Source organism: Typha angustifolia, chromosome 10, assembly GCF_048772165.1.
Source record: "Typha angustifolia cultivar Huaian chromosome 10, ASM4877216v1, whole genome shotgun sequence".
Lineage (NCBI taxonomy): Eukaryota > Viridiplantae > Streptophyta > Magnoliopsida > Poales > Typhaceae > Typha > Typha angustifolia.
Window position 1 is genome coordinate 12,139,358 of NC_133248.1, and position 13,239 is coordinate 12,152,596.

The 13,239-nt window shown below is 39.4% G+C and overlaps 5 protein-coding genes across 6 annotated transcripts; 2 read left to right on the top strand and 3 right to left on the bottom strand.

Annotated features, from left to right (window-relative positions):
• Positions 1-467: 467 nt before the first annotated feature.
• Positions 468-1,044, top strand: LOC140769290 (LOB domain-containing protein 22-like). Its single transcript, XM_073109955.1, has 2 exons — positions 468-863; positions 952-1,044. Exons 1-2 carry the CDS (start codon positions 468-470, stop codon positions 1,042-1,044), a joined length of 489 nt encoding a protein of 162 aa, XP_072966056.1.
• Positions 1,045-1,473: 429 nt separating this feature from the next.
• On the bottom strand, positions 1,474-3,325 carry LOC140768787 (uncharacterized). The gene is made up of 2 exons (XM_073109200.1): positions 3,264-3,325; positions 1,474-1,942 (listed from the first exon to the last, which is right to left on the bottom strand). Exon 2 carries the CDS (start codon positions 1,933-1,935, stop codon positions 1,735-1,737), a length of 201 nt encoding a protein of 66 aa, XP_072965301.1. The 5' UTR covers positions 1,936-1,942; positions 3,264-3,325; the 3' UTR covers positions 1,474-1,734.
• A 1,864-nt stretch (positions 3,326-5,189) lies between these two features.
• Positions 5,190-7,025, top strand: LOC140769009 (putative transcription factor bHLH041). The gene is made up of 4 exons (XM_073109516.1): positions 5,190-5,256; positions 5,352-5,974; positions 6,086-6,457; positions 6,562-7,025. The coding sequence occupies exons 2-4, from the start codon at positions 5,501-5,503 to the stop codon at positions 6,676-6,678; spliced, it is 963 nt and encodes a 320-aa protein (XP_072965617.1). The 5' UTR covers positions 5,190-5,256; positions 5,352-5,500; the 3' UTR covers positions 6,679-7,025.
• A 149-nt stretch (positions 7,026-7,174) lies between these two features.
• On the bottom strand, positions 7,175-10,593 carry LOC140769010 (thioredoxin-like 2, chloroplastic). Of its 2 annotated transcripts, none has more exons than XM_073109517.1 (4): positions 10,196-10,593; positions 9,365-9,547; positions 7,779-7,943; positions 7,175-7,535 (listed from the first exon to the last, which is right to left on the bottom strand). In XM_073109517.1, exons 1-4 carry the CDS (start codon positions 10,367-10,369, stop codon positions 7,398-7,400), a joined length of 660 nt encoding a protein of 219 aa, XP_072965618.1. In that variant the 5' UTR covers positions 10,370-10,593; the 3' UTR covers positions 7,175-7,397. The 2 variants fall into 2 exon arrangements, with proteins under 2 accessions (XP_072965618.1, XP_072965619.1); XM_073109518.1 differs by having other exon boundaries at positions 9,365-9,537; positions 10,196-10,434.
• A 1,258-nt stretch (positions 10,594-11,851) lies between these two features.
• LOC140768521 (PRA1 family protein F3-like) lies at positions 11,852-12,872 on the bottom strand. The gene has a single exon (XM_073108824.1). It carries the CDS (start codon positions 12,749-12,751, stop codon positions 12,161-12,163), a length of 591 nt encoding a protein of 196 aa, XP_072964925.1. The 5' UTR covers positions 12,752-12,872; the 3' UTR covers positions 11,852-12,160.
• Positions 12,873-13,239: the final 367 nt, after the last annotated feature.

The window sequence follows — 13,239 nt, forward strand, 5'->3', positions numbered from 1 at the left end:
GTGATACAACAAACAATAAAAAGAAAGTTAGAAATGATGGTGTTGTACAACGTATGTTTGGCCTTGAGTCTATTTTCATTAGGTGCAGGGTTAATTTAAATAAGTCTTTATAATGAAAAATTAAGAAAAATTAAAATCATATCTTATTATATAGATATTAACCATTCGATTATTTTTCCTAATATCGTCACAATTAAATCAACCTTATTACCGAAACCAACGTAACGAGATCCGTACTGGATCTACAACATTCCATTCCATTCCATATGCGTCTACGTGAGTGACGTGCAAAAGAGACCCAGAACGGCAATAAAATCAATCCTCCCCCACTCCTCTTACCCCTCTCCCTCCATCCCTCCATGAACGGATAGTACAAGACCATATCTATAACGAGACCTACGTAGTTAAAGTGAAACTAATATAACATCTATGGAGAGAGAATAAGAAATGGAATAAGATATCTAGAGATGAGCTTGCCTCCTTCTTCTTCGTCGTCGTCGTCGTCGTCCAAAAATAATACGCACGCGTGCGCGGCGTGCAAGCACCAGCGGCGGAAGTGCGACCCGGCCAGATGCGTGCTCGCGCGCTACTTCGCAGGGGAGCGCGGCCGGGAGTTCAGGAGCGTACGCCGCCTCTTCGGGGTGAGCAACCTCATGAGGATCTACAACGGCGTGCCGCCGCACCTTCGCGACCAAGCCATGCGGGCCATGATCTTCGAGGCCGAGACGCGGCGACGCGACCCTGTCCACGGCTGCATCGGCGTCATCCGCGCCCTCTCCGCCCAGATTGACGCCGCGCAGAGAGAGCTCGAAGTAGCGCTTCGCCAAATCCAACTCCTTAGAAGTTCTTCGCAAAATCTCCAGGTAAATAATGTAAGTAGACGTGATGGCATTCAAACTCTAGACCTTCTATTATCTTATAATACTTTCTTTTACTCGTATACGAGAGAAGATCTTAGAACCAGAAGCCAAGGAGGAGGTTTCTCGCCGTCAAGCTTTGGTAAAAGAATCACCAACTTTAGCTGGAGAAGATGAAGCTAATTAAGTCCATGGATCCAGAGAACATAGACTGAATTAGTTTACATAATTTATGGTTATGGGCTTATAATGATTTCTTGTAGCAAAATTTTAGTGAGATGCCAGAATGATGTTTGGGGAAGGAAGAAGCTGAATTGAAACATGCTAGACTGCGTGATTGACAGCAGATACCAAAAAGTAGATGCAAAGAAACAATGAAAAGGAACGAAGATTAATCTCCATGCAGATTATTTTTCTCGTTGTATGCTCCAGCAACTGTTTGAAAAAGTAATTCAGTGTCTGTGTGAATGCAGTGCATCAATTAGAGACAAACTTATTTCTATTTTCTGACGATTGATGGCATCTGTGTGATCTGAATCAAAAAATCCTATGAAACAAGGAATTAATTATGCAATTAACAGAAAATAATAGCTCATATGCGAGTAATTCAGTAGAGTTGCAAGCCACTGTGTCCTCTGTTTCAGAAATAAAAGCACAGAGAGTAATTTTCTACTGTAAAGATCAGATTCCATTCTCACGAGAACAGGAGTTAAACATAAGGACCCCCTTCCTTCTCTGCATGTAGCTACAAATTACACATTCTTTTCATATTTGCATAAAATCTGAAACAAAGGGCGGAATCGGTTCCTGCCATTCTTTATAACTCTTGGAAACTACAAGAAAAATGAAATGTGGTAGGTGGCTAATTGATATTTTCTCACTTAACTTCCTGCTTGGAAGTATTGTCGTCTGTCCCTTTGTTTCCTGAGATGGCTGCAGTTGCAGCGGCTGTCATAGCAGCTGCCGCTGCGCCCACTTTCACCCCTCCTGCAGCCTTCAATGCCCCAGCCACCTTAGCGAATGCTGCAATGCCACCTACAAGGATAGCCCGGAGAGCCACTGTTGGTTTCAGGTCCATAACTTCCCTGTACCACAAAAGATAGCTGAAGGAAGTTATTTTTTGTTACATTACTTGTGGTTATTGGAATGGGACATTTGTAATCTTCTGTTATTCTTTTATCACTAAGCAATAACAAGTAATAGACTTATTCTATTACCAGCAGTACTCCCCAGAAGAATTATTTGTAGTGCAATAAACCAGCATCATTCAGAGCCCTATATTGATGCTTTAAAAATATTGAATGGTGACTGACTGGTGACTCTTTGATGGTATTACTTTTAGTCACTTCTTACATAACTAAATAGAATATCTTTCTGGAACTTCGATTTTTCACTCCTGCACCTAAAAATTCTTCCTATGCAGCATTCAGTTCAGTCCATTTCACTAAGCTATTAAATCCACAGATGAGCATAGAGCTGCTGAAAGGATAATCTATAATACTTGAAGACATCTTCTCCTAATGCCCCCCCCCCCCCCCCCCCCCCCTCTTTTACCTAGAAATCACTCTGATCAAACTGCATCATTGTAAAATCTAGATGCTTGGAAGTCTTTTATTCACGTATCAGTATGACAAACATATATTGTGTAGGCTCATTGGCTCAATCATGGATGATGGAACTCGAAGCATTCTACGATAGACACATTAAGGGCCTAAGGCCAAACAAGGATACTAACCCTTAGAATAGAATGACCGAAAAGGATACAAAATCACAGATTTGTTTAGAAGTGCCTACTGCCTTTTCAGGTTCAGGTAATGGAAATCTAAAACACTACGATGAACAGATCATTCAAGAACACTTAATGTCAAATATAAAATAACAACTAGTTCTATATGTGTGAACAATAAAAAAAAATGGTCTTCGACAGTAGAATGGCGAAGAACAACAATAATTTCTATCTCATTTTCTATATAACTTGCCTTCTCGAAGGAAAAACAGGAATAAAATAAGGGCGATAACAAATCGCCATATAGAAACACACTTCTATCACAAATTCTTCCAGATTTTTTTCCGATTAATCTTTCACATTAGTCTACTTCATCCTGAGGTCCGAGTGATTTTAACAGTTCAAAACAAACTGAAAGCTATCTACTCTAATCGGGGCTACAACATCCATGAAACATCAATATTCACAAATCTTTCAAGTAAAAGAAAAAAAATTAGGGTTTCAGATCAAGATTGCGAGCAGCTACAAATCAACCATCGTATAAACCAATTTAACCTCCAGATGGGAGGAAAAGAAATCTTAGCTAGCTTTGCTTCATATGAACCAAGAAAAGATTACGAGATCATGCATAACAAACTATAGAGATGATTTAAAGACGGAGAGATGGGAGCTCTTCTTGCCTTCGGTCGGAGATGGCAGCGATGAAATGGGGAGCTCGGTATCGATCTAGTGTTTGAGTTCGTGCCTCCTCGCAAAGGGTATGGACTCAGTATTGGGCCTTAGGCCCATATCATTCATGGCCCAAGTTTACAAATTACCCCTCTAAAGACCCAATTATAAGTTAATTTAAGAGGTTATTTTTTTGTGTGTGCATGTTTAGCCCTAAGAGGTTCATTATTTGCGTGTATATGGACTAATTCTAAGGTTTTTTTTACATGTTTATCCCTTGAAATATTTTTATTTGCGTGCATACTCTTATAAATCTTACAATGGTAATAGATATCTTTTAGATTATTTTGTAATTGTTAGTCAATTTAAAAGGTTTTTTATGTAAAAAAAAAATTCAAGGCTTCTATGACTAAGCTCCAAACTCAATTAGTTAATCTTAGAATAAACTTAATTAAATATGAAAAAAGATAAAAAAATATTTAATTATATATATATATATATGAGAAATTAATTAGAAAGAATCCTAATAAAATTTAAACAATAATTAGTAGCACAGATTATGAAGCAAAATATCAAGTAAATAGGTAGAGAGGTTCATTTTCTCACGTCCAGTTAGAATAATTAGCAGACAATGAGTAGGTCCTACTTGAATTGGCCCACCAAATTAGTTCTGGTAGACTTCTGGTCATCGATTAAAAATTGTGTGAAACCTTAACCTTGCTAAAAGAATAACCCATGGTTATCTATTGTTTTCCCATTAATATTTATTAATCTCCTATATGACTGTCAAATATCCACACACACACCAAAGAAAAAGTAAAAATCTCTCGTGTATTCACTTGAATAATTTTTCTTATTATGAAATATAATTTGTTATTTCAAAATAACAACTAAATATTATAATAATTTTATTATATATATATATATATATAAAATATTCTAACTATCAATTTAGTATATATCAAGTCAAAAACAATTTATTATAATTTATAAAAAAAAAAATAAAAGACTTGTTTCATATCTTTTATAGAATACAAATAAATGAAGAAATAAGTATTACTAAATTAAAAGCGTCATTTTAGGAAGCAGTAAGTATGAATGCACGCCTTGTTCAACTTATTGACTAATTCATGCACGTACTTAAGATTAACAAATTAGATAGATGTTCTAAACTTAGTTTAACATCTTTATTCCTATGTTCATATTGATGTTATACATCCACTATGGAGTCCAGAATATTGCGAGGCCACTTAAAAGACGATGTTATTCTGAGTATCTAAACAGGGTCTTAATTCCAAAACCATGGACTAATTTATTAGAACGGATTGATGGTATTGAATATTCTATAGTTTTTCTTCTTCTGAGTCAGCTACAGTTATATTTATTGAACTACTTGATCCTAACGTTGTGTGGGAATTGAGAATATTTCTCCAGTCACGTAAATTGGCATGGATTGATAGGATGAAGGATTAATATATACGCATAGCCTTGCAGTTTCCATATATGATTCTTTTATATATTTTATTTTCAAATATAATTAGAGTTGTTTGGATGAGTACATCAGTATAAATCACTATGCTTTGCAGCAATATTTTATGACACCCTCGTCACCAACAGCTTGGAAAAGAATCCAAATCTAAGTCCCAATCTATTATTTTCTTCAGCTTGTGTCCTCCTTTGACCTAACCGAGGACTTTGAAAGAATACTTTTCTTGGTCAATGCATGAGATTTCCTGCTTTTCTACTGTCCATCTCTCACCAACTCTCTATTCGTCTCAACTTGCATTAATTAGACCCACTCATTGCAAACAACACTATGATATACCAGTCTTAACAAGTTAACATCTCTAAACCCCGTTTAAACTCATTGACTTCGTCTAATGCAAGCACTTATATCTATCCACTTTATGGTCTCTCTCTCCCCCACCACCACCAATCTCATCTCCTACGAGACAAATATGATCAATTATTCTTGGGCAACTTAAAATCTCTCGCCGTTCGAAGGTAAAGCATATGGCTTTCATTTAGATTGATGGGTTTTTGGTGTTATATCGTTTTTGTTTTGCGCTTCCAAAGACACTGTATCATCATTGTTTCAGAGATGGAAGATAGTTATTTAGGGGATGTTGAAACGAAGAGATCATATGAGAAATTGAGGATGTTTATATTGGTGATGAAGTCGATCACACATAGATATATCCACTATTCTTCATGAATTTGATAGCTAGGGAGTCATCGGGACACCAACATGCGAAAGAATGACAGACAATTCCAGCACCAGATTACAATGCAGGCCTATGGTCGAACCCGGAATATCCGATTTCCGACGCCGGAAAGCGATGACGCAGCAATGGCGAGAGCGATGCTGGACGTCATCTCTTCGACTCCCTCTTCTTCCTCTTCTCCGTTGCTAAGTCAGTATAGACAACAAGAGAAGGCCCAAAGTAGCGGAAACTACCGCCTTTTGAGGGCTTTCAAGTCCTACAACTCAGCACTTGCACCGAATTTCCAGCCAAGGGGAGGCGTTCATAGCCAGAAGATGTTTAAGATGGCCATTTTGATGTTGAGAAAGGTGCGTAAGATGACGACGCGGTTCGGAGATCGAACTCAGGAGCTGACGGCGAGCAACCAGTTGCACCATGTTCTCGCCGAGCGCAAGAGAAGAGAGAAGCTGAACGAGAGTTTTGATGCTCTTAGAATGCTACTTCCACAAGGGTCTAAGGTATGAGTTCATGCCTTTGCAACACAGTTAATTCCATAACAAACTTACACACACACACACACATACAGAGAGAGGCTTGACTTTGATTATGGATTTGTAATGTGACTGCAGACGGACAAGGCTTCAGTTCTTATAAAGGCAAAGGAGTATCTGGGAGCTTTGAAAGCTCAAATATCTGAGCTGGAGGAGAAAAATCGAATGCTAGAAATGCAACTTTATCCACCAGGCGAAGTGAAAGACGTCGGCGATTCGAGCAGAAGAGTAGAAGTTCATATAACCAGTGATTTCGACTCGATATCGGAATCCATGCAAATAAATTTGAGAGTAATACTAAGAGTAGAATGCGAAATGGCTGGTGTTCTTGTTCACATTCTTGAGTGCTTGAGGCAATTTGGATGTTTTAGCTTGATGTCAGTAGATGCAAGTAGTACTGTGGGTCAAACAAGCATGTTTGCACGAGCGAGATTAACGTTACAAGTGAAGGTATTGAGCTTATACGTAATTGATTTCTTAGCCTTAGATGTGATATATATGATCATTTTTACGTAGAAGTAATGCGTTGTATTGGTGTCCTTGATCGTTCATAGACCAGGGACTGGGACGAGGAGTCGTTTAAGGAAGCCATGGCGAAGGTCGTCAAGGACGCGGTGGCGGCCGCGCTAGAAGAAGCCGGCAATCCCGGGTTGCCGCCGGGGTGTGATTGACTACTAACTCAATTTTGATAGGAAGTACTTGGAGCTACAAGAAAGAGAATGCATGGCGTCCAACTCTATTCAAAGTCTGGGAAGAGCTTAAGAAAGAAGCGATGGTCATTTGAGTTTGAATGGAGAACTCGTCACAAGCAGTTAAGCTTTGGCTAAAGAATTAATCATTAAGCCAGATTAACTAGTCTTACTCAGAAACACTCTGCAAACATTCTACAAACAGTATAGATGTAATTCTATTTGTAAAAAATTTGGAGCAGTGTTCGTGTACATAACATCACTCTTTATACTAATTGAGGGATTTGAATGAGAGACTCTACTCTGTAATCGACATCTTAACTCCTGCAATAGTTACTGGTAGAAAACAAGAAATGCCAGTAGTTTAACTTCTCAGATGTATTCTTGCTCTCCATTTGTAAATGAATAGCCACAATTAGAGAGTTATGTGCTGTTCATCAGAATTCATTTCCAGACACTCACATAGTAATAATGGACATAGAAAATATAACACACACACACACACACACTTCATATAGTGATGATAAAAGAATTTTAATACAAACTTTTTTGTGATGCCACGTGAAAGAGAGATGTTACAAGAGACCTGGGCATTTGCTCCTACCTAAGGAAAATGTTCATTTGAACTGCTTATAACAATCTGCAAAGAAAACCGAAGAGAAAAAAGAACAGCCCATATTTAGAAAATAAAGAGGAAATAACTATCTGGGACTGGCTTCTGCAGGCTTCTCCTGTGGGTTTGAGTTTTCCAGAAGGTTAAGATCACCGATTCCTGCAGGCGGACCGATGCTACAACGAGCAGTGTTATGTGTTGCTATAGCTTCCTTTATTTTCTGAAACTGCAGGGATGCACAACAGAGATTAGAGCAAAATCAATTTGGCATTGAGATGACCGAAGAAATAAAGGGAATTGATGGCAGATTATGAAAGATTAATTTACTCATGGAAGTTTCTAATACTGCATATAACCAAATCTCGAGCTGCAGTACATCTATGTCAGCTACAAAGCATATTCAGGTTTAATGAACTGAACTTCCCAAAACAATTAAACATTAAAAAGAAGTACTTACAAATACGCTTACCTTAGCCAAGGAACAGGAGAAACACTCCAATTGTCCATCAGCTCCACGATAGAAATGAAAATACGGAAGCACTCTCACATTCAATCTTTTGCACATAGGCTTGTTTTCGTCAAAATTTATTTTCAGGAATAAGATATCAGGGTGTTCCTGAGCTGTCCTACAGAGCTGAAAGATAATAGAAAGAGCATTCTTAAACAAACCAAATGGATAGGAAACTCCCAAATTAAAAACCGAGGTTGTATATCTATTTACAATGTTTCAAAGAGAAAGACATAGAAAGAATAAACACCCAGGAGAAAGGGCGAGTAAGACATTGCACAAAAAATACTTGCATAATTAACATGGAAGTTACAGTTTAACAGTTCACCCAATGCAAAATTTGACTATGCAAAATTGTGAATTCTTATTCAAAATTCTATAATTGCATGGTGTAAATCTGATAAATAGAACTTAGAACAGAGGTTCGTATACTATAAATGTTGACTAAAAAGGTACCAGTTTATAATCAAAATTCTGTAAAGATAGGACATCCTACTCAAAATGTGTAAATAAAAAACTTAACCTAATTTATATGGATATGTCAAAGGCACGTCCGCAGATAAAGAAAGTTTCCCAAGATGCGAACAAGATTTATCTATTCTTCTTTTCTCTCACACTCCATCTCTTTATAGTCACATCACTACTCACCAGAGAGTTTAGATCCAATGTCTCAGGAGTTTGACATTTCTGTGACACCACACACCTATTATGTGCTGAAATCGCTCCCAAAGGATAATGAACTTCAAAGTGAGAAAACTACTAACAACATAATGGGGGAATTACTGTAACAGCTATATCTTTAAAATAAACGCACGAAAAATAGTGGACGAATAATTTGATCAAATGATTCATGGACTCCGGTAAAACTACTCTGCATATGCTCAGAAGGTTCTTTGATTGAAATCTATGACTACTAAAATTCGAAGCATGTCTTTTAAATTGAATATGCGTATATAGATAAGGCATAAAGACAAGCCAAGATGTTTCCCACATAAAGGATGCTTACATTAATACAGCAAAAGGACATTTGTGTGCATAGCATCTGTGCTAGAAAACCTGCCGTTATCAAAAGAAAATGATTGTATGCCATATATATTATAATGCCAATGAAAAACCTGCTTTTAAGACCAGCCACATATGATTTAAATAACACAATGCATATGTGCGCCTAAGTAGCTTCCAAGGACTTAAATTGCTTAAGAAATCGAGTTCTTATGCTGTCTATAACGTAACTTGAAAAAAATGAATAACCAGCATCTGATAAGATTATTTCTTATCAACGGAAGAGCACAAAACACTCAGAAAAAGGGGGGGGGGGGGGGGGGGGGGGGGGGGGGGAACTGGTCTATAAATCTTCTAAATTTTGTGAATATTGTCTCCACGAGTTAGGTGTGATAAGTGATAAACAAGAACCAGAAATTATTCAACCTGCTTAGTTGAGTGAATCTCTGGAAAATGATTCACTTGCTCAGTTTGTTGAAGAATGAAAATAATGCAGACAAGAAGAGAGCTGCTTGTTATATAGGAGACAGATGGCGAGAAACCACCTTGGGAAACAGAGCTCGACAAGAACCACACCAAGTGCCATAGAACTCAACAATGACAAGCCTCTCCCCAGCTTGCATCAATGCATCCAAGAACTCTTGCGTAGAATGGATGTCGATCATATTTGGTCCTGCATTCTTTTCCCACCACTTTGGTCCATCATTCTCTGCAACAACTGCATGCACCTAAACCACATATCAGTGGAGAAAAAAGGTCATGAAGAGAATTCAAAATAGTAGTGCAAGAAATTAAAGCACTAAATTCTTCTCAAGAAGTAATCAGTCTCACTAACAAAGAGCATGCGATCCAGACAACAAACACAAATGCCGAATCATAAAGTTCTCAGGAATAAGCTTTCAATAATATGAAGAATGATATCTTCTCTCTAATTCCATAATCTTCAATTAAATCCTCCCTTCCATGGCTAATTAGTTCACCAATCTCAAGACAACAAACCATCAGCGGCACCCCCACTAGAAATTTCGCATAAAGCAGAAAAGAAACGCCCCCAAAATACCTAAAATGCTTTCCTTTTTCTCATCAGGTGGTGTAGAATTAAAAAAGCGCGATTCATAGCTTGAGATGAGCCAATCACTTCGGCCGGCGCACGGGAGCGGGAAAAAGAGGACGAAGAAGAATAAGCAAAAAATAAAGTGCAAGATATCAAAGTGTTATTAAATCCTCAACCTCTTTCACCTTCCGTTGCTGAACTGACCGCAATTCTCAAATCCCACTGAAAATTTAGCAAAATCCAGCAAAGAATCCAACAGAACCCCTAAAAATCCTAAATTTCTCATCCGAGGATCGTGTAGCTGGCAAGATTATAAGCATACCTTGAGACGAGCCAATCGCTTGGGCCGGTGACGCGGAAGAGCGGCCGCTGTGGCTTCCACTCTCGGCCTGCGAGATAGCCTTATCCAAGGAGAAGTCGGATAAAGCTGGGATAAGGGCGGGGAATCGCGATAAGAAGGGGCGAGAGGGCCGCAGCAGAGGAGGGCATCGGCCATTACTAACCGCGGAGAACGCGACCACCACCACGCCTTCTTCCTTTATTCGCCTCCTCCTCCGCTCGAATCATCCAAGAAGTACACGGGGAGCGTTTCCTTTCCTTTCTCGAGGCAAGCGGTGGTGGAAATCTAATCTCCCAAGCTTGTGGGAATAAGGTGGGGATGGGGATGGGGAAGGAGAGGCGTTGCGCGAAACCGTATCGCTATCGGAAGAGGAGAAAGAGAGAGAGAGAGAGAGAGGAGTGGAATAACTTAACGACGTTAAATGCCCACCGACCTCGACCACAACGCCGTTATTTGGGAAGTTAAGCAAACGTTTGGGCTTCGTTTGCTGGCCGAATGGAGATGGGCCAGGCCATGATAGGCTTAATTCGGGACCGACTCAAGCGTATCTGGGCTCAGCTAGACTTTTGATGCAAGTGGACTAAAATGCCCTCTGTTTGCAAATAAATACGTAATTATAAATTATCAAAGCCTTTTTCATATTATTTTGTTTTCAATAAATACGTGAGTAGACAAAGAGCTCAGCCAGCCATGTGTCCGCTTCCAGTCAAATACCACGTGGTCCATTGTCGACCGCTCCATTCCAAACGACAAAATGAGCTAATTGCCTGCACCCCTGTTTGCAGGAAATTCCAACACTCGAGATCCTTGCCAGACTTTGATCTGCTGCCACATCAGCTAGTTTCAAAATTAAATTTTTTTTGACAGGTTTCTTTTTCCAATCACAAGCCGTCATCCCTGTTAATTAAGCTCCTGGGAGTTATAACACAATAAAGGACTTACCAGAGGAGTACATAGAAGACGATCTGAGTCCAGTTGACGATTGCTAAGTGACTAACTGCAAGAATTTCCTGCCGACACATTCGAGACTGTTTTAAGCCCTTCATGCCTCTCATCAAAATGAGCCTCATCAACTCCCGATCTCAAATAATTATTTTTTAATAAAAAATAAATTTTGGTTGAATTAGTAGATTTCTTTATCAAGAAGGTCATAAAATTAACTCTTAACTCTAAATAATTATTATCGAAAAAATTATTTGATGGTTAGTGATGGCTTAGCTTGATTAATAATTTAGTGGTGCGATTGGCTTAGAGAAGTAATTCAACAACGTGACGACTTAAAATAACATCTCAATAGTATTTATTTAACGACATACATGGCTTAAAATTAGATGACTTAATATAATAATTAAAACTTAATAAATCTTAGTGCTTTTGTATTGAGGGATAATTAGCTTTTTATTCGGCCTATATCTACCGCTCAGTCTCTTAAATATTAAAATTTTAACTTTAAATAACTATTCGGAGAAAAAAGTATTTATAATTTAGTGACTTAATTCAACATATTTAAAGTCTAGCGTAAAAGACTTAGTATATTAATTAAAATTTGATAAAGCTAAGTGTATTTATATGTAAAGAAGGACGGCCTACTATTGAATAATAAAAAACAAGAACAAAAAAACTTCACAGTTCGTTCAATGAATCAATTGAAGGATTGCTTCATCCTTTACCAATGACTTGTTCCTCTCTCTCCATAATTGGAGAATAAAAGAAGAGCAATCTAACAATTTGAAGATTTCATCATGCACAAAAGGAAAGGAGAGAACAAAAAAAAAAAAACAGACGAGTTTCGTGCTGCTAATCTGTTTTGAGTCCTCAAAGAGAAAGGAAAGGGAACAAGAACTTTGCCCAAAACAATCACACGAACAGAAACCATAGAGACATAACCACAAACATCTGGTATGCAATCAAATCCATAGAAATAAACGTCAACTAGACAGAACCTTATTACGATTTCGATAACGGAGAACCCGCGCGCACTTCCCCAACAGGCACATACCACCTCCCCGGCCCTGCGGTCTCCTCATCCATATACAAGTCCTCCGTCTTCCTCATCGCCGCGTGCACCGCCACGAGCACCAACCCGACCAGAAGCGATACCAAGATGTTGACCGTGGCATTCGTGAGCAAGAGCAACACGAGGGTTACCACCGAGAGGACGATGAGCACGATGCGATCACCGATCACGCGCCCGAAGACGACGAGGGGCTCGTCACGGAGGAAGTAGAGGAAGAGCCAGGCGACCATGGTGGCGATGAAGACGATGAGGGAGATGGGGTGCCAGATGAGGCTGACGAAAACGACGAGGAGGACGACGATGGCGTAGTTCATGGCGAAGTAGTCCATGTTCGTCCGGATCCGGAGGTAGGCCTCGCCGAGGCTCAGCGGGAGCCCAAAAGCATGGCGATCGACGAGCTCCCGCCACGGGCGCCGAGTGGCGAGGGCAGAGCGGCCTCGCTCCTTCGCGCGAGAGATGAAGTCGAGGGAGGACGACGGCGCCGGAGAAGAGGAGGTCGGAATCGTACCATAGGTCGTCATGGCAAGCAAGATCTGAGAGAAATTCAAGAAGGAGATCCGATTGGTTCGAGAAAAGGTTGGACTTTTTAGGTCTCTCTCTCTCTCTCTCTCTCTCTCTCTCTCTCTCTCTCTCTCTCTCTCAAAAGGGGAAGAAGAGAGGGTTAGGGATTAAATCATTTGGAGGATTAGGTGGGGAAGTTATTGGTACATTATTGGTTAGGGGTAAGATATATTTATATAGTAGAGAAGGGGCCGGCACGAGGTCCAGATAGAGATATGTCCTTGCGACGTAATGCAAAGGGAAACCAAATTTATACTATCCCCAGGATTGTCCCCCGTCCTCCCTTGTAAGTTATAACCAACCATTAACCACTGGGGTTTGTAAGCGTAACCAACCCCCCCCATCTATGATCAATAGTTTATTCTAATTTTGAGCCTATTTTGCTTCGAGTCAACCGCGCGTTACAACAAGATGATCTTAAATCTACCTTCAAACTGACAATCTTTAT

Bases quoted from the DNA above. Each gene is read 5' to 3' on its own strand.
- LOC140768521 (XM_073108824.1), bottom strand. From the start codon at position 12,751: ATGACGACCTATGGTACGATTCCGACCTCCTCTTCTCCGGCGCCGTCG.
- LOC140769290 (XM_073109955.1), top strand. From the start codon at position 468: ATGAGCTTGCCTCCTTCTTCTTCGTCGTCGTCGTCGTCGTCCAAAAAT. The intron at 864-951 runs GTAAATAATGTA...ATACGAGAGAAG, and splicing joins GTTCTTCGCAAAATCTCCAG to ATCTTAGAACCAGAAGCCAA.
- LOC140768787 (XM_073109200.1), bottom strand. From the start codon at position 1,935: ATGGACCTGAAACCAACAGTGGCTCTCCGGGCTATCCTTGTAGGTGGC.
- LOC140769010 (XM_073109517.1), bottom strand. From the start codon at position 10,369: ATGGCCGATGCCCTCCTCTGCTGCGGCCCTCTCGCCCCTTCTTATCGC. The intron at 9,548-10,195 runs GTATGCTTATAA...TATGTGGTTTAG, and splicing joins AGCGATTGGCTCGTCTCAAG to GTGCATGCAGTTGTTGCAGA. The intron at 7,536-7,778 runs GTAAGCGTATTT...GCATCCCTGCAG, and splicing joins TCTCCTGTTCCTTGGCTAAG to TTTCAGAAAATAAAGGAAGC.
- LOC140769009 (XM_073109516.1), top strand. From the start codon at position 5,501: ATGCGAAAGAATGACAGACAATTCCAGCACCAGATTACAATGCAGGCC. The intron at 5,975-6,085 runs GTATGAGTTCAT...ATGTGACTGCAG, and splicing joins TACTTCCACAAGGGTCTAAG to ACGGACAAGGCTTCAGTTCT. The intron at 6,458-6,561 runs GTATTGAGCTTA...GATCGTTCATAG, and splicing joins GATTAACGTTACAAGTGAAG to ACCAGGGACTGGGACGAGGA.